The 21,356-nt window shown below is 36.8% G+C and overlaps 1 protein-coding gene across 1 annotated transcript; it reads left to right on the forward strand.

The window, feature by feature from the left end:
• Positions 1-207: 207 nt before the first annotated feature.
• LOC139727606 (ras-specific guanine nucleotide-releasing factor 1-like) lies at positions 208-15,576 on the forward strand. Its single transcript, XM_071638588.1, has 14 exons — positions 208-379; positions 1,040-1,169; positions 2,554-2,764; positions 4,832-5,044; positions 6,377-6,631; positions 8,473-8,573; positions 9,157-9,269; positions 9,891-10,061; positions 10,986-11,070; positions 11,741-11,938; positions 12,328-12,407; positions 13,066-13,183; positions 13,850-13,918; positions 15,300-15,576. The coding sequence occupies exons 1-14, from the start codon at positions 216-218 to the stop codon at positions 15,408-15,410; spliced, it is 2,019 nt and encodes a 672-aa protein (XP_071494689.1). The 5' UTR covers positions 208-215; the 3' UTR covers positions 15,411-15,576.
• Positions 15,577-21,356: the final 5,780 nt, after the last annotated feature.

Genomic DNA, 21,356 nt, shown 5'->3' on the forward strand with positions numbered 1-21,356 from the left:
GCTGCACCCATTGTGGTCAAGTTGTATCATTTCACGTGTTTTTTCGCATCATCATTGTGCACAAAAAGAGTTATAACAGCTGCGATTGCATGATGTGCTCTATAGTGTCTGTATACACGATTGTGAAACATAATTGATAAATAAAGCAACCAACCAACAAACACAAAAACACTACAAGTCAGTCATTTCTCTTTTGAAGCAGTATAATAGCAGTCATGGCAAGTGACTCCAGGCTGGGGAAGGTGCTGCAAGAGATAAGCCAGCGAAGCCGGGATGACACCGAGCTGACAGCAGACCTTCACTCAAAGCTGGAACAGGCACTCTCTCCATCTTCATTGTCCACTGATTTCCGTGTCAGTAGCTCCAGCAGTAACCTCCAGTGAGTAGTTTCGTCTTCCCATTCTTTTCGCTACTAATTTCTTTCCCCCCTCCACTTTCCTCTTTCCATCCGTCCTTTGTTTCTCCCTTCCAACATTTCTCTTTTTCGTATATCAATATTGTCATTATTGTGATTATTATTATAATTCCTCACAATATATGTTTAAATGTACGCAAATCTTAACTAATTTCCTTTGTGACACAAAATCAATGAAAATACGATGTAACCTTTGCATAAAATTGTCATACTCTTGATCTAACCAAGCAGCGATGCCCACATTTGCATTTGTCACTGTTATGTGTATTGGTGCTAGTTGAATGCAGCAAACACAGGGAACACTTCACTTTACTCACGCAATTCTCGTTGTATGCAGTATTTGAGAACAAAATTCCTGCTCCAAGGTAATTTCATCGCCAGAGCAAGATTGTTAAATGTTATTATTTCTATAGATACTGGGGCCAAATTTGCAAACCAACCAGGTCATTGATTTAGTACATCAACCTCAAATTAATGTACCATTTCCGTCAGACTATATCCACATCATTTTTTTTTCAACTGTTTCCTCTTTGTTGCTTTAAAATGACCATCATGAGGAGACTACAATTACTAGTATTTTTATATTTCTTTGCTGGATATTCTGAATTCTGACTTTGATCACAGCTATGTGGACACTGAGAATGATGACCAGTACGTGGACACTGGTGATGATGACCAGTACTTTGATATAGATCTGGATGCTTTGCGTGAAGCATACCATCACATCGCTGACAAGGAGCATGTCCTGAAGCAGGTTTGTTTGTTTGTATCTTTTTGTATAGATAAACATGTTTTAATAAGTATACATACATACATACATACACCGGTATTGTATATATATATATATATATATATATGTAAGCCTATATTGCAGATACAATGCAAAAGTAATATATTACTATATTTACTAATGATAAACAAATATCATGACAATTACCCTTGAAGGCTTACTTCTAACTCTGTTTCCACAACGGAAGTAATTAGTGCATATTTACACTTTAACCCTGACCTATGACCTTTTATCCCTGTAATCTCATCCAATAAAGTGACTGTATTTTATCCTTCCTACAAAAAGCGTGTTACCAAATGATACTAATAGCTTACGGTTCGGCTGAAAAACGACAAACCTATAGTGACCACTGGCCCAATTAGCTATACAAATAATTTTATTGTTTCATATCCACCTATCTTATAATATTCCATTGCCACTGGTGATTCCTAGTTATAGTTAGCTGTAGTCTAAATGTATAAGCTTTTTTTCATACACACACCACAGTGACTTTGATCTATTGCTTTGACCTTTAACACCTATCATTCCATGTAAATACTTGTCTATCTTTACACTCGTTACTACCGAATAGTATTACCAATGGACATAGCTATAATAATGTGAAATGGTATCGATGCCCCCAAACTTATTAAAGGGGAAATCCAGTCCAAATATAAGTTTAGTCTGATAAGAAAGAGTAAAATATCACGAGTTCAAAGGTAAAATATTGATCGAAATTGGATGAAAATATAAGGAAATTATGACATTTTAAAGTTTCGCTAGTTTTTGAGGAAACACTTCTTGAGCGGTCAATATGAATATGCATGCACAAATAGCAAAGTCAGCATATCATCCCCTCATAGATTGCCATGTAGTTTGTACATAAAATTGTGAAATTTCCAGTTTTTCATTCAAACGCAATTATGCCCGAGGCTCAAATCCTGATATATCTAACTGATCACTATTCTGAAGTTATTTAATCAGGAATAACATTATGTTTTCAGACTTCAATGACAGAAACATTGAGATTTTTTGTGTGTCATATTTTGTACACAATCAATGGATAATTGTGACGTTATGGCATGGTCACCTCACTCATTTGCATATTCATATCAACTGTACGAGAACTGTTTTACAGAAATTAGTAAAATTTCATAGCTTTCTTATTTTTTCATCCGATTTCGGTCAAATTTTTACCCTTGGACTTATGTAAGATTTTACAGTGATTTCATCTTGATATTCGCTATGTCCCGTATTACCCTCTTTTTATCAAGTTATTTATGCTCAGCTACCACCTCCACAATTCTGTTCATATTAGACGAAGTAAAACACAAACCCACGATCATGACGATATTTCAACCTTGCTCAGATGGCCAAGGAAATCCACAGAGTGTACCAGGATCTGGGAAAGTTTCTGTGCCAATCTACCAACAGGAATGACTTACGTCTGTTCCCTATTCTCTTGGAGTGTCCCACTTTTGATAGGGTGGAAGAGGAATGGAGCAGAGAGATCGTCTTGGACATGGCGAGGGCGCTTCTCCAATTGAACGAGGAAGACAAGCCTAAGTTTGATATTCTTAGTAAGTTTTTTTTTTCTACAACTCAAATCTATAGTTTTACTAAGGTTTAACTCAAATTTGAAATTGTACGTATCTGTTCAAGATGATTCGGCCATAACTCCTTTCTTTGAGTAGAATCAGTGATATTCAATCCTGTCTGTATATATATTTTTTTGCTTCTTATCAAATCTTATTTATCTATTTGTTTTGTTTCAGTATCGTAGCTCTGTCAGTGGCTACAAACACACACTGTTATTCTCAGAGGCCCTACACATATAATACTTTGCATCACAAAATACACACATTGTAGAATATATTAAAGTAAAATAACATAATATACAAATACGGTTCACTTATGGCCAGGTAGTTGAGTATTGCGGAGGTAGAAAATACATAAACAACTTCACCTTTAACACTGCAGTTCACTGAGAAGTGATATAATGGGATCTCAATATATATATATATATATATATATATATATATATATATATATATAAATCGAGACAACGAGGACAGAAGGTACATGCGTCTTCCTCAGGGGTCGACAATGACAATTATGAAAATAAACAAGATGACTCTATTCTCTATATAGTAATACATAAGTGACTACCATTTGTATACTATGTATTATAATTTTAGAGAAATAGAGTCATGTTTATTTTCATAATTGTCATTGTCGACCCTGAGGAAGACGTATGTATTCGTCGAAAATTTGGTCTGAATAAATAGCACTGTTGGACTGAAATGCATTACTACCCTACTTCGTCATCTTTTCTGCACTGGTTCCAAAACGCGGACTACAAACAACATCATATAATATATATGTAAATTATATATATATATGTATATATATATAGTATATATATATATATGTATATATATATATATATATATATATATATATATATATACATATATACCCAACAGTAGTTCAAGAGGAAAACTTCCTGAGAGACGTAGTTTTGAGACGGAATTTTCGCCCATAGCGCTTTGTCAAGTCAATGACCTGACAGTTTTCATCTTGAACTACTGTTGTGAATCTATACTTTCCTGGACTCCAAGCAGAAACCTATTACTGTTATATATATATATATATATATATATATATATATAATGTCTAGATAACAGGACATGTATACATTGCATATCTCCTTTTTTAAATTTCACATCTTGTAATATATGAACTATTGTACATTTATCAGAATGATGTAAAATACATCTTTCTCGGAAACAACTCATACACTTAACATTTATTTATTTTTGCAATTTTACTATGGTAGTGCCCTTAAACACATAATCTGCTCACAATTTATTAATCTATAATAGGTGAGATAACATAACATATGAGGGAAAATATGTATAAACATTAATCAGTATCATATCTATTGATATAGAATTTATAATCATAATCACCTACATAAAACTTGTTAAAAAAAGGGTTGCACAAGTGTATAGAAATGCTGTCAAAAAAGTGAATTATATATAAATATATATATATATATATATATATAATACATATATATATATATATATATATATATATATATTATATCTTCACATAAAAATGCTGACAATGGTTCTTCCAAGTTTGTTTGCAGAGACAGAAAAAAAATAATAGAGGACAGTCTGAGGTGGTATGATCATGGTCAGCAATACCCGGAAAGAGGCACCTACCGTACCTGGTCCCCCTTAATTCCGGGATATCACAGAGTGTAGAGTGTCTTCTGACGCTTATTTGAATCCTACTTATCAGATTCCTTTGTCTGGGGTGTAATGTACATTTGGTTGACATTTGACCTTGACAGTTACACATTTTAAGTTGAGATTAACATTAGGACTAGTTTTATGCATAGTTATCTGTAATCCCTTCTCAAGATTTGTTCCAATACTTGGATTTTTGTTTTGAGATTTGAAAGAGAATGTAGGTAGTGAAAAGAAAAGTCTTTAATTACCACTTACATTTCTCTTAAAAAAACAAAAAAAAAAAACTATGGATGATTAATAACAAATTGTTGTGTGTAATCAGTGATAGAGGCAAACTGGTCATTGATACACAATATCTCTGTCTCCCTTGTCTGCCCTGACCAGGTGATGACTCCTCATCCAAGACAGACAGCTCCGTGGTGATGAGCCTGGCCGACCCGCACATCTCGCCTCCCGAGTCTCCGCCCTACTTCCACACCCTGACCCCGCCAGCCAGTCCCAACCAGTTGGAGACGCTGCGGCTGCACCCCAAGCGCATGCTGTCCATGAGTCACTCGGCACCGAACATCGCTGCCCTCGTCAAGGCAACCAAGCCAGGTAAAAAAAAAAGAAACAAGGAAATGAGAAACAGATTGAGGAGAAAGCAGTTGCAATCCTGTCCTCTGATTGCATCATTTCTAAAGCCACATCCTTCTTTCTCACCACTCATGTAGACTCCATACGTTTTTTCCCCACCCCTCAATCATTCTTCCCCAATGTATTTTCCTTGTCCCAGAAAATTTGCTCATCGCAGATGCTCCTCTTTAGCCAAATGATATTGTCCAAACTTAGCCCCAAGCATGCAATTGTTATCCTTGATCTGCTTTGTTCAATTAGCATAGAGGGCTGTCACAATCTTAACATAGTGTCTCATAATCTTGTCAGCTCACCCAAAACCATACATGCCAGGCATTGTGGGAACGTGTTAATTTTCACATTTTGGGACAATTTTAAGAGTGATTGCAATGAGTTCGCTTACGAGAAACAAGTACAATCCTTTTTAAAAGAGCACTAGGCAATTTACCATATCAGAGATGGTGATATGCTGTGTTTCTGTTACAGGTGTTAATTTTTCCTAAAAATATCTTTTGACTTAATCGTGAAAAAAAGGATATGCATAAAAATGTTGCACATACAGTATGCAACACTGTTGTGTGGTGCATTACTGGTACACTTTAAGTTATGTTGTGGCAAAACTCAAATATGCGGGCAAAAAAAGCTCTAAAATATCAACATGATAGACTGATGTACAAAGAAAATGATGGGAATAGGTGACAGAAGCTAATGTCTATATCTTATAGGATTTATTCCTATTCATTTGCATACATACCAAGTATTCGATTAAAAGTGTGTCTATATATTCTACTTGTATATATCCATTTGACACAACTGATCTCAAAATGTGTGCAAAAAATAGTTTTTTGTGAAAGAAGGAATGAATTTTCCCCTGAAAAAGTATGTTGATCTCTTGTGCATCACGGAGTTAAGAGTGACATTTGGAACTTTTAAGCACTCAAACAGAGTAGGCCAAGGGGTGAAAAGGAGATGAAAGATGAAAGGATAAGTCTAACTCCTATATTTCTAAATATCATTCTGACAAAGCCACTACATTGTGTGAGGTGTTGGTGATGTGTTTGCCAGTGTTTGCTAGTGTATAGCGGTGTGTAGATTCCCAGTGTCTCGCTGATCATGAGTGGGTGTGCTATATAGTTCCTTTGACCCATCTCCGCACAACTGTGCTGTCATCTGCCACCTAACAGCTGTTTTAATTGCCCCCCCTCTCATTCTCCACAATCTATCACCCCCGCCCCCTCCCCAACCCCGCCCCTTCCCCTCTTCCCACCACCACCACCACCACTACCACTACTTTCCGCACCTGTTCCTCCTCAGACCCCATCCCCATCCCAACATCACCCCACCGCCATTCTACCACTAGCAATAACTTCTTCCAGTTCAGCAGCTCTCCCCCAAACACCACGGTCTCGGCCGGCGTAGTGGTCACCTCGTCTCGCATGTCCACCCGCCGGTCAAGCTGCTCCTCCGCTGCAGCGGCGTTTGCCGCGGCCACGGCTGGGGCGACCAATGCCAAAGACTTCGGCCCCAACAACATGCTCAGCCGAAAGAGGCCGAAGAAGAGCTATGGACGTAAGGACCTGCCTGCCGCTTAAAGCTCAAAATTTTTCCTTAAATTTCCATCTCAAGAACTCAGGGCCACTGATAACAAACATTATATGCAAGATTTGTCAATACAAAATAATTTCAAATTGGCTACATTTTCTACTGTCTTTTTGCAACCATGTTCCTATCCAAGATGAAGAACTTGTGCATATCAAAATGTGGAAATTGTAGAAAGGAGATTTTTGTTCAACCAGCTTCTGTTGGAATGGGAAAGACAATGACACAAAATTCTGTATGTTGTTAGTTATGCTTTTTTTTTTAACTTCACTTTTTTTGGTAGTCATTGTTTGGCAATCATGCATTTGGTATTTCCTCTTTTAATCACACTAAATTTCATGAAATGTCTTCATGAATTTAAGCTTCCATATTATTTCTCTCATTGGGTCTGTTCCTTGACAACTCACAACCAGTTCAAGCTAAATTCATCAACAGCAACATCACATCAATTCACCGTGAACTCATTATACATGACTTATCAACACAAATATATTACTGCATCCTGCATCAACTTTAGCTATCAACAACTTTGAGTCTTTTCATGCACTAGAATATGTTTCTTCAAAGTGATATTTCTGTTTCAAGAATTTATCACCAGCACCATCATGTCAATAACTGATTTTCAATACCTTCTACATTATTCTATATTTGTTGTATTATGGTTTGGGAGCATTATATTTTGCATTGGGACTTGCAGAACAATTTCCTAAGTGATCTAGACCACAGTGATGGCACAAAAAAAAAAATTGTCACTATTCGCAAACAAAGGTCGTGATTTCAAACTTTGGAAAAGATATACATGCTATTGGAGGCAGTATTGGAATTATTGTTCAATAACATGAATATGATTCAACTGGCATCCCCACAAAGATAGACCACTGTAAAACATGAGGTATAAACAGTATCATATCTTAATGGATCTCTTATCAATGCAAACAATCAATGACATAATGTCTGTTCTATGCCAAAACATTTTCCCAGTAACATCATCCCCAGCTCTCCCTGCCCCACCCCAGCTTCATCCAAAAGTCTCTTTTTGTTCTTATAGCAGCAGCATAAAGTGCAAGTGTAATTCCATAGATTCAGGTATGGGTTGGTCACTAGTGATTAAAAATTTCTTTGTGTGAAAATGTTTAATATGCAGTCACTGAGAGGTGTATTGTAATGTCCATAATTCAATGTCAGTCTGTTCAAACATCAATTTAAATAAGATAACATGACACTGTACAACCCCACATGCTTTTCCTTTGCTCGAAAACAAGTACCAGTATGCAAAACTGGATTGAAATCAATATATTTTGCAAGAACCATCAAATTGTCTTACCTTATCCATAACAAAGATGAGTCATGACTTGGAATACAGTCATATATTTATTTATATAATGATTTCTCTTGTCTCCCTTTTTTCCCTTGTCTGTCACACTATCTATCTACCTTTTCATCTATGCATGTATTATATGTATATATATATATATATATATATATATATATATATATATATATATATATATATATATATATATATATATGTATATATGTATATATATATATATATATATATATATATATATATATATATATATATATATACATATATATACTTGTTTATCTATCTATTTACATATCGATCTATCTATCTATCTATCTATTCACTTGTCTATCCATCTATCTATGTATCTATCTGTCTGTCTTTCTGTCTATCTGTCCATATATCTCCCTGTCTCTCTCCAGGTAAATATATGAATACAATATGTACAAGCGCTTGTGATATATAAATATACAATATCTCCCTGTCTGTATTTGTTTGGTAGGAGGTAAGCTGCAGAGCTGTCTGAGTAAGGAGGTGATAAGCTCAGCAGCCACAGTGCGTGTCATCAATGTCATCAGACACTGGGTCTCCAAATTCTCCAAGGTAAGCAGGGTTGATGCCACTTGCACTGCCATCGCATCAATTAAGGCTACCATTTAATTGACCATCTCCATGGAAACAGTGGGAAAGATGGTTTCTCCAATTGAACTGTAGAGTAAAATTTTCCAGGAGGCACAGTACCAAGAAGAAATAGTGTGATGCTTACTCAAAGGAGGTTCCAGAACTCTAGTAGTGCCTATCATTTGATACTTTTTTGTGTGCAGGGATCATACAGTACATCTATGCAAACACTGCTTTTGATCTGGATCAATTCCTGAAGATTTATACTTCTAACACACACATGCTTGTAAACCCAGTTGGCTCTTGTATAAATGGCTGCTGTATTATGATGTTTGTGATAGCTGTCATCACTGATGATGATGGTGATTTTTCCCCCCTTTTTTTTAGGTTATGTGAGCTATTTTTGACCAACCCTTTCACATGTTTTGTTGAGAGATACACTGTAATTTTTCCTTGATATCAAAAGTATCCTATATCACTATTATCATTTTCATTACTACTGTTGTTATCTCAATCTGTGTCATCATAACCATCAGCTTTACTCTGAATATCTAATTATTGACAGGACTTTGAGTCTAACGAGGCTCTTAGAGACCAGGTGATAGAGTTCTTGGAAGAAGTAGGAACCAACCCAAACTTACTGCCTTCGGAGCACAGGGCGGCCAACACCATTCACAGGTATCTCACAAAATTTGTTATATCTTTTTTCTTCTCATCTGTTTAATCATATGTTTTTCATACTACTTGGGAGGTTTGGCAAATTCTGAACCACACCTGTAAAGTTTGTGCTTTTAAGATCATGGCAAGTGCATTCACATGACTACTAAAACAGCTATTTATCAGATTTCCCAAGTGATCATGAATCATCTGTATTTGCCATGCTAATTATCAGACATGCTTTTTTTTCAAATTTGTTTATCCTTATTTGTCAACAAATGGTTCACTCTACTTATTGCAATGAGCTAATGTATTATTTACAGTTTTCTAAAAATTTTACTCATCATTTATGATAACTGAGCAAAAAAGAAATGCTAAAACTCATGACAGCTTAATAGATAAAAATATATATGAAGGGAGAGATAGATAGACAGTTATTGATTTAGCAATTTTACAGATATGTATGAAAAGTTGATTGAATTTATTTTTCAGTTAATGAATGAAGTACAATAAATAAATGATTTTTTTAAAAGTGAGTAGATGAGTACATAAATAATGTGAATGAAAATAGATGAATAGATATTCTGTCAATGCATGATAATTAAAAACAAACTACTGTCACTGCCCCTCACTCTATCGCAGACAAATACGCCAAGATCACATGGAACTACCACTGGAGGGGGAGGCAGAGCTGGCTGCCCTCATTCCCGAGCAACCGCTTCCGGAGGACACCTTCGACAAGATGTCAGCTCTTGAGCTGGCCGAGCAGCTTACCTACCTAGAGCACAAACTCCTCCGAGCAATCCCTTACTGGTCAGTCTTCAATCTGGTCAAATTTTTGCACATTTCACACAGCATGAAACTACCGTGATAATAACAGTATGTTAATTTTTTTGCTTGTTATATGCAATATTACTAGTATATATCTGTGATCTCAGAGTTGGTACTGTGAAACGAGACATTAATGAGGCGCCAGGATTTGCAACAGTTAAATGCATTAGAAAGTGTTTTGTTTACATACTGTAAAACATGACATATTCGCAGCATGAAATTTTAGTGAATTGGAGCCGACGGCCTTTTTAGTGGCATGAAATTTTCGCAAATTGCCAGTGGCGTCCAAGGCAGATAGTGTAGACAAGAACTTTTGCGTGCATTTTAATTTTGCGAATCTTGGCACTTGCAAAAATTCGCTAAATTAAAATACACGCGAACATTCCTCGTTTTACAGCAATGTATTGAATGACTTTGAATGTATTCAATGCATTTGGTGTTAAATGCACTAGATTGTAATATGGGGGAAAATATGCATTCCATATTATACAACATCAATCTTTAAAGATTGATATACAATGTGAAAATAATAAAAAAGATTTGTTAATCTTTTGGGTTTTTTTTAGAATAGCTGATTTCATACTGCTTGCATGTTTCTTCTTCAATGCTACAGTGTACGTAGAGTCAACATTATTAGGTATGAAATGAGATACGTAATTGCGAGTGGAAGTAATGTATTTGAGAGGTCATAAAATGTAGGGGTTTTTTGTTGTTTTTTTCTACATATGATGCATACTCCAGTATAACTACCATTCAAACTACATGGTGTAAGCACATGCCTGGAAAAGGCATGAAAAAGATCTAAATTTATACTATAGTTGTCATTGTCATTGAGTTGCTTGAAGTAAGATTACATGTGGGAGAACAAATTAATTTCCTGTTTCACTGGACTTTTCACTGGTACAGGGAGTTCCTCAACCAAAGCTGGATGAAGGAGGGAAAGGCAACAAGAGCTCCGAATATCCTGGCTGTAACCAGGAGGTTCAATGAGGTCAGTTATTCTTCTTTTTTAACGGTAAAATGATGATATTGGTTGCTATGGTTTTCTCCTCCTTTTCCTCTCCTCCTCCTTTTCCAGAGTGTGTACTATCTTTCCAGCATTTAGATGGGTTTGAAAGTCCATTTGTATTGAAGTAGATGTCATTTTAAAGCTCAGAGTCTGCTCTTTCACAATCTGTCCTCAACTAGAATTCCTTGTCTGGCGACTTTTTGGTGGTTTTGTGATGCAGGGTCACGTGCTTAAAATGTAAGCCCTTTATATCTCACTCTCTCTCAATCTACGTATTGATCTATCCCACTGTGTATTCCTGTGTGGGTGGGTAGGGGGACCACTTCCCCAGGTTGACAACCTGATTTTGCGATGAATGAATGAAGTGGGATCTTTAACGTATGTTAAAGATCCCACTTCATTTATCTAACGTATGTTAAACATCCCACTTCATTCATTCATTGCAAAGAGCAGGGTGTCAACCCGGTGAAGTGGTCCCCCTACCCACCCACACAAGAAAACGGGCAAATGATACCGACCCCTCATGGTTCACCCCAGGTGACTAGCAATAGTCGGCAAATGGTATCAACCAGGCACAATGTGCCATACACTTGAATGAATGAATCTATCCACTTTCCATCTCTTTTCTCACCACATTGATGCTTATTCCCAGGTCAGCAAGTTGGTATCGTCGGAGATCCTCCGTCAGAAGACCGTGGCCCTGAGGGCTCTGGCCATTGAGCGCTGGGCCGGGGTGGCCGACATCTGCCGCTGCATGCACAACTTCAACAGTGTGCTGGAGATCACCTCAGCACTCATGAACAGCTCAGTCTACCGCCTCAAGAAGGTCTGGGAAAAAGTGCCCAAACAGGTCAGTGCTGGGTCGAGGGTCTATTGATGTTTTCTTCGAGAAATGATAATAACAGTAACAACAATAATAATAATAATAATAATAATGATAATAATAATAATAATAGTGAGAAGAAGAAGGAGAAGAAGAAGAAGAAGAAGAAGAAGAAGAAGAAGAAGAAGAAGAAGAAGAAGAAGAAGAAGAAGAAGAAGAAGAAGAAAAAAAAAAAAGAAATAAGAAAGAAAGATAATAAATTCTGACCTTTATAGGCTGGTCTGGCACATTAAATCTGGGTCGGTTTATGTTAAAGGTCCAGGATAAAGTGAGGCAGATGCTGTGTTTCATCTTCTTTTCCAAACAGTCATTATAAAAGTATCTTTTTAAAATATTATTTTGTTTGTATTCTGCAGACCAAAACCCTCCTGGACAAATTACAGGTGTTGGTCTCATCTGACGGCAGGTTTAAGAACATGAGAGAGGCTCTTCATAGGTAAAGTCTGATTTGTGTTTGGGTATGTTTGTGTATGTGTTTTCTGTTTGTGGATGTTTACATTTGTGTGTGTGTTTTGAGTATGTGAGTGTTTGTATGTGTGTGTGTTTACATGTGTTTTTTGTGTGTTTTGTGTATGTGGGTGTTTTGTGTTAGTGTGTGTATTTTTGTTTATGTATGTATTTTGTGTATTTGGGTGTTTGTGTTATATATGTTTGTTCATGTTTTGTGTATGTGGATGTTTGTGCTAATATGCATTGATATGTGTGTTTGAGTATGTGAGTATTTGTGTTTATGCATTTACAATGTACATGTATATGTTTGTCTGTAGTGTATATAGATAATTGTGACAGACTGTACATGTCTTTGCATGGTTTGATTGTGTCATTTATGTATTGTTGTATTACTGTGCTCTTTGATGTGTTTTATCTCTTCCCATTGCTGTAACCTTTTCCTAGATCGCGCAGCGGAATAAACGGCTACCAGTAATCACTTACCATTCATTGCCATGTACAGTAGATGCTGGAAAACCATGTATGCAGCATTCCGTGGAGTGCAACTGAATCGCCAATTCCCAATGTATAATCTGACGTGCCTGGCCCTTCAGTCACGTAATGTCTCCTTTGATTTTAATAATTTTTTCTCCCCTCTACCCCAGGATCGACCCACCCTGTGTCCCCTACCTCGGCTTCTACCTGACTGACCTTGCCTTCATCGAGGACGGAACTCCCAACATCACCAATGATGGACTCATCAACTTCTCCAAGATGAGGATGGTGAGTCAGAAAAAGCAAAATTCTCATTTCCTTTTAAGTGTATGTGTGTGAGTTTTGTTGTGTTCACACCAAAGGAAAATGAAGGGAGGACAGAATCAAGTGTTTGATCCATACTCTGTTTTAATCAGACATCTACCTGAGATGTGAAAACATGTAGAATCGCCAGCTAGGATCAGCTGTTGTAAATGATGAACTATGGCATTCACAAGATGATATTAAGGAGCAATTTCATGTTTGATGAAGGTCCTTTATTGTGTTGGTTATTTATTTTGTGTGGGATATTTGTTACAATTCATTCTTTGTATTTTTCTTCATTATATTTTCTTTATTGACCTGTTGTATGTAGCTTTGTTAGCATTCTAGAAAAAACTGTGATAATTTTTAATATAGTTTTGCCGTTAGTTGTCTCGGCAATAGAATCAAAGAGTTGGGATAATCATTGTATATTTTACTTGACCAGCATTATAGTGTGTATTGTGTATAAAAGGTAAATTTTGATTTGCCTGTATTGCCCTGTTGCATTGGCCACTGGGATTTGGCAAGTCCATGCAATTTTCAGATGTTTGTCTGGTAGCATGCATTTATATGTTGAATACAACTGTTAGCTTGTTTTATTGGATGCATAAAGATAACCGTCATCACCATTCCCCCCCCCCCCCCATCCAGATTGCTCATGTTGTGAGAGAGATCCGTCATTTCCAGCAGACCACCTACAACATCGAGATCGACAAGAGGGTGAGAATTAATTCCTGACCTCTAGCATTTTTGTCGAGCCCACCGGAGGTGAGGGGAGACTAAAGGGATCACTTGCGGCGTCTGTCCGTCCGTCATCCGTCCGTCATCCATTCGTCGTCCGTCCGTAGCGCTACAAAAACTTGAATAACTCTCTACTGAGGACATCAATTTCAATCAAATTTGGAGGGAAGAGTGGTTATACAAAGTTACATATTATATTAAACTTGAAGGTCATCTCAAGGTCAAAGGTCACAGGCAGGGGTCAATGAACTGTAGGGCCCAATGTTAAGTTTTTACGGCGCGTTTCGATTATAGCTCATAAGTTTTGATGTATATGCCCGTTTGTGACCAAACTTGGATGGTAGATGTCCCTTGGGGATTTGAAGGTCACTATAAGGTCAAAGGTCACAGGCGGCAGGGGTCAACAAATTTTTAGGGCCCAATGTTAAGTTTTTTTTACGGCACGTTTTGATTATGGCTCATAACTTTTGATCCCTATGTCCGTTTGTGACCAAACTTGGCTGGTAAATATCCCTTTGGGAGTGGAAGGTCACTACAAGGTCAAAGGTCATAGGTGGGGTCAATGAACTTCCGGGAGTTAGAAAAACATTAATTTCTTCTACACAAATGGGCGAGACACATTTTGGCACTTGCCCTGTTTTTTATGCTGAAAAAAAAGAGGCTCAAACCCATCTGTTTTACTGAGCCTTATGCTTGCTACTTTTGTTTCCAATGTTAACATCTTCATTAGATAGGTCTAACACGTGATAACTTATTGTTTAATGTATTATGTTCTTTGTTTTCAGTGCCAGCTATGCCAATAGTCCTCGCTTTTGAAATGGTCTTTGAGATGAATCATTCTTTCATTGGACAACAGATTTACTATTTATTCTCTCACCAGAAAGAGTGATCTAGATATTAGGAACAAAGGGGTATAGTCTTCCATTTGGGAAGGGACATATCTTTATGTCAATATTGAAAATCACTCACAGAATCAATTCAGAATAGGTGCTCCATACGAGTGAGTGAATTCATCAGAAATATTCACTATTCTTTTATGAAAAATCATAAGGATTTGAATGAAAGTACTTCAGCAGTCTTGTGCTCTTCATCTATAAAAGATGCGAGAGGTACTGTGTGTTGTGCCCTGCAGCAGTCATGAGTGCACAATGTGCATGCACGATGCTAGCTTCATCTAAATCTGACAGTAACCTGGCTTTGATATAGGCCTACGCTTCCAAAGAGAGGAAGTAGTGTGTGATTGAAGTGGAGTGGAGTGTGCATGCATTTGCTGCTGACAAACTTACAGACATGCGATGTGAAAGCTCAGTTGCTGAATGGGATGGTAACTATAAAGAGATGTCATCTCTTGTTGCCATAGGTGATCGGTTACCTCCTGGATACCTCCCTCATCATGGATGACGATGAAATGTATGCCCTGTCATTGGAGCTGGAACCACGTCAGTCGACCAGAATGACAAAGAGCTTCTGAGACCTGGAGCCGATGCTGGAGGATAGTTCCTCAGATGTAAGAAATACCACAAGATGCAGTCCCTCGTGGTCCATCAAGTTTCGGGCAGCAAAGGAGAAGAGCTTGGGAGGAAAAATAAAATTGCTGGCTCTGCGCTAACTCATGGAGGAAAATGGCTGCTCTTCTGTAATCTCATCCCCACCAGCCATGAACGGATGATGTGGTAATGCTAGAATCGTTCGATGTAGAATGAGGATGAGTGGCACCCGCCTTACTGTGGGTCGCTTGTTAGTTAGGAGTCTTTAGTAGTGTGTTTGTGCCCAAGTTAAAGGAGGCAGTCCTCATCAAAGCAAATGCATTGCCTTTGGTCAATTTTGCCGCGTCGAGGTGGCCAAATCATGCCCAGTGGTAGCATTCCTGAGGAAGATTGGTGAAAAAAAATGAGAATGAAAGCAACAAATTACCAAGTATAATGATAATCATTTGTGCAACTGGTAGAGTAACCCCTAGTGGAGAAAAAAAAAAACCAGAGATAGTTTTTCATGTAAGCCAATCTGGCTCTGTGAGTGACAGCCAATCTGGCTCTGCGAGTGACATCACTGTTTAGATGCAAAGCTGTATCCCAAGCCTGCAAAATAGTAGCAAAGCTTAGGTAGTTTGTGGATAAGGATTTCCAGCAAAGTCTGGCTCAAATCTTTTCGACTTTCCAGAGAAGTGTCATGAACTGTGTATGCATAGTCAATCGAGCTGACACTTCATAAGCATCTAGTGACTTTGCCACTTTGTCAAAAGTGCAATTCAGAAGTGAAAAATGAGGTTTGCAAGTACAAGTGCATGAATGAACTCATGTGTGAGGAGACAGGTCATCAATGCATATAATGTACTTTCAAAATGGCAGCTGGCCTGATCATTTTGCATGAGGCAAATATATTTGGCCAAGCCACCACTTGATAAAATTGACAACCATAGCCCGAAGCAGTATTCGACTCACACCATAAGTCTTGATGAGTGCTTGTCAAGTCACTCTGCATTATTATGATCTTGATTTTGATCATTCTGTTTTGATTGAAGATCCCTTTCATTTCCCTCAATTGAAAGATTTCCTTAGCTGGCAAGGTATTGTTGCTTAATAAGAATTTCATGCAAATTCTTAATTCACACAACTCCCTTTCAAAAGGAAATTTCAATTATTCCAAATTTGAGACAGTGAGAAGTTTTCTTGAATGAGACAGATGAAAATATCATCACATGATGAATTTGGAGAATTATTATTGTCTATCCCTTTGTCTCTGCATTCTTGAAGAAATATGCAAAAATGGTTTCACATCGCATTTCTATACACATAAAGACAGCTGAAACTAATTCATGTGTTTATGAATTATGTACATCAAAACAAAGACTTAAAATGTATTATACAGTTTACGAAGTATTTGTACAATAGAAATGAACTGTAGGTGCATGCAGGGTAGATGTAGCTAAGAAGTTACAGTAGTACACAAAATTGTATGATAGATTTACGATAGATGATTTGTGTGAAAAAGTTTGCGGTATAGTTGCTAGTGTCTGAGGTATATTGACTGTTGGACATGATTGTGATAATGCAACATATTCAGTTATATATAAGACTTTGTAAAACTGCACTTATACCATTTGATGCACCTGATAAACATATACGTGTAAATAAACTGTACAGAAGCAAGCCCATTTTTTCAAGACGCTGGGACAGCCTACTTTGGTTGCAGCAGTTACAGTTATGCCTCTTTCATACCATCAGCAGTGTACGGTATTTAAAACTATTCGTGAACATTGTATGGATTAATCAATGTCATGTAGATGATGAAATTGGAGTTAGAAGTAGAGATTGTCTTAATGAATTTGTTGAAGGAAATATGTTCTTTTTTTGTGACTTTTTTTTTTGTCCTCCTGTATGATGAAGGAGAAAGCAGAAGCATTCCAAATGTGTGGGTTTTCTGGTTCGTAACTGTACATCGATGTGATTTTACTTCTTTTTCCATATGACTATATACATGTACTTCTGATGTAAAAATTTGAAAACAGCCTTTGCATGCAATGTACTCTTCATGGAATTATATCAACTATTTATTTTTGGAAATTGTTTTTTTCTATTGTCTATAAATCATGTATTATTTTTGTTCTTCTATTTTTTGCTACGTTTTTGTACTTCCCTAATACATGTAGCCTATCTTTTAGTGAGTCGTAGACGTAGATAGAATCTTTATTTTTTTTTTGCTTCATTTTTTGCTTCCATCTGATTTTCACTCCGCTCTCCATCCCATATTTTGTGTTTATAGCATGGACATATACCTCTTTTCCTTTCCTTTCCTTTTCAACCAAACTTCCGGTCACAACTCTCCTTTAATGTGTACACAGCAGATTTTATGCCTACCCCATCCTCCCCCCTCCCCCACCCTCAAGAAGAATGCAGAATTTTCCTAGGATTTAAGCTCGTCTTCAAGACGGCCCAGAATTCATACAAGGAGGATCGGTATGAAATGATGGGGCCTTTAGCCTTATAACGTCAACCATTTAGTATTCAAATGACTGAAATATTTTTTACATGAAAAAAGAAGCACAATTTTAAGTCATTATTCCCTGCCCATATTCATGTCAGGAAGTAACATTTGATAAATATTTGTCAGGAAAATACCTTTGATTATGGCTGGTCCATCATAATGCATGTTTTTGCACAGATACTTGTTTAGCTCATATTATTCAGAGGAGAGAGAGAAAAAAAAAGATGACTTTGAGGGCTTGTATCAAAACTATGTGAGGCTCATTTCAAGTTCTGTTATTATTGCACAACCTAAATTCTCATTCTGCAAACTCATCCAAAACTGAATGTTTAAGTCAAAATTCTGCTAGCTCCAAAAAAAAAAGAATTGAAACTGAATATAATTATATATTTGTGCAGTCATATTTCAATTGCTTTTTCATTTTTATGTCATTTGTCTGGTGGACTTGAAACAAAGTAACTCAATATCTATCAATAATACATATCTGGCAACTGATAAGTATGATATATATATATATATATTTTTTTTTTTTTCAAGATAGAATCACCCACTGAGAAAACTAAGAAAGAAAATTCTGATGTTAAATCTCTGAAAGCTTCCTTGGGGGTAGAACGTTGGGTAGTAGAAGGCTTAATTGTACACCATGTATTCTTTCTCGGGTATGTATAAGGCCCTGAAATTCTCTTGAAAATGGCAAGAATATGGACGCCGAAACACTTGGAGTGGGTAGGCCCTTTTCAGAGCCAAATACATGCCCAAGAAAGAATACATGGTGCACCGTTAAACTTTCTGCCACCCAAAATCCAGATGTGCGAGTGATGACTAAAGAAAATTTCAACCAGAATGACGGGATTGTGTTCTTGTTTAGTAGTAAAAGGTCCTAAGATCCCCACCAGAGAGGTTTTATTGTCCACAATGATATAAATGAGGGACTGCATGTCTGAGTGCAAGGATTGCAAGAATTTAGAAAGGAAGATAATTGCTTTCATTTCCTTTTGTCAAGAACTATGCTTTGTTGAATACAGTAGTTTCATTTCCAAGACGTTTCCTGCTTGTGTATGAAATTTGGTTTCCAAGCTTCGGCACATCAAAGACGTAGTCACTAGTACGCTACAGATTCTTCTTTGGACTCTGAAACTTTTGACTAAATTGCATCATCCAACCATTTCTTGCCAAGTTTCCAAAGCCAAGTTGATCTGTCGTTGCATGTTTCATACCTAGAAATTTCTGATACGAATTCAGAGTGTACAGATTTGTTCACTTCTACCAACACAACATGGAGAGGAGAGTGAATACCATCTAACGACACAGTGACGGCAAACAATACAATTTTGTGCAATCTCCAGACTCAAAACAGTTTATACAGCTCTCGGGCATTCATGACTATGTCGTCTGCAATCACAATTGCAAAATGGGACTTACTCATCTACAATATATCTACTCATAAGTAATTGTGCTCAGTGTCTGTCACTTATAAACACTTTGTTTTATGTGCTGTGACTTCAAGCCAGCCATGCCCTCTGTGTTCGCATGTAGTAGTACGCAGAGCAAATAATAATGTGTTATGATTACCATCTCACCTCCAAGCAGTATCTATATAATAATGAAGGGAAGATCTCATATTGTTTTCCATTTCCAGTATTCTGTACAAATCAGTATTTTTCCTTTTCCTGTGCAATTTTTTGTTTAACTCTCTGTCAAATTAATTTGTTAAATTGATATTCACTGTGTGTGGGTGTGTGAATGCGCAACCCTCTTGTGCTTGCTTCCTAGTATGGTGTGAAAAAAAAAAATGATTTGCCCACCAAACACTGTACGACTTCCTCTTTGTTGTTGTTGTTTTTGTTTACCTCCCGACTTGTGTGATTCTTCTTCCCCATTTCATTTCTAATCAGATTTGTCTTTGGCAAAAAGGTCAAAACAATTCCTTCATGTCTTGCATCTGTGAAACTTGATCTCTTTCTTTCCTTTTGTTGTCTTTTTTAACTGATGTTATTTGAATGCGATCTCCGTTGATTGCTGTGGCAGAGGTAAAGATTGTTGTTGTTTCTTTTTTGTGGTGGTGGTGGAAAATGTTATTTATTCCTGCTGGCAATGTAACCTTTTATGATCTGTATCCTGTCTGTGATCATTTACCTGTGGAGCAGACATCATTTGTCAATATCAATTCTTTTTATATCATTTTGTTCATCTTGTTTGTGGTAATTGTTTAGATGTTGATGTTATTCTTTCTGAGGCCATCCAAACAGCAGACACATATTAAAGTATTCAGGAACAAAGTATTTGAAATGCTTGCTCTGAACAATGCCCCATTTACACACTGTGAGTTAATTTGCATTACCTGTTGTATAATGATCTGATGTATTTTTCTCGACTTTAATTCAATCAAAGTGTGAAACACCATGCAGATCACAGTTTTCTAGTTGTAAAATGGAATGTTTTTCTACAATGCTCCAGCATTTGAAGTAATTCTACTGCTGTTTCATAATGAGTATTGTTAAAAAACTATGAAAGTAGTCATCTGACTGCAAACAGAATAAAACAGGTTCAACAGTGAACGGTTACCCTGATCAAGTATTGAAATTCAGATTGATCCGCGGTAGTGTTATGAAAACAAGCACGACTCCAATGTGCTGTGAATGTCCACCTGAACGATATGAGGAAATCCAGTTTCCGAAATAAGTTTCTTGCCCGAGTAAAAACTAAACCAGAAGAGTGCTATCGCATTTGAGATTTGAGTTAAAATGAAAACAAAATAAATCAATTTTGATTGAATAAAAAGTTTATTTAATCAATAGTGGGTAGTATTATAAGCATTGTTCCAAATGTCGGGTGAAAAAATGCTCTTGTGGTTTGTTATTTTTAACATTTTACTAAAAATGAAAAGGATATAAAATTTACACCATAATTCAGAGGGGATTGAGCTCTACAATGTCATACCAATAATTCAAAACCCAAAAAATTGCAATAGCAGCCTTCAGTTTCTCATCCGACGATATCTGAATGTGTACTAGAATTGGTTTTTTATTCCAAACAAAGACAAAATAAAACTCACATGCTATTAATGTGGACTCTGTAGGATAGTACACAGGTGTGCATGAAAGGCAAGACTGCATGGATACTTGATACATTTCAAAAATTTCTTCAAATTTCCTCACTTTGGAAAGAGGGTGGGTCTTTATTTTTTTTTTCAAAGTCCATTAATCTCTGTAGTATGCCTATCTTACATATCAAAACACAAGGAAAACATTGTTCTGAGGAAAAACAAATTGGTAGAATTTAAGGATGGTTTCTATGCAGGGAGAAAATTACATTTTTTTAAATTTCTAATCTGAAAAAAAAAATCAGCTAGGGAATATTGCTTCTGTGGAATGTCTTAAGCACTTTTTTTTTTTTGGGGGGGGTGGGGGTGGGGGTTTGATATTCTTCACTC

The sequence above is a fragment of the Diadema antillarum genome, unplaced genomic scaffold, assembly GCF_040938485.1.
Source record: "Diadema antillarum isolate AM-2024a unplaced genomic scaffold, OU_Dant_1.0 seq00000136_RagTag, whole genome shotgun sequence".
Classification (NCBI taxonomy): domain Eukaryota; kingdom Metazoa; phylum Echinodermata; class Echinoidea; order Diadematoida; family Diadematidae; genus Diadema; species Diadema antillarum.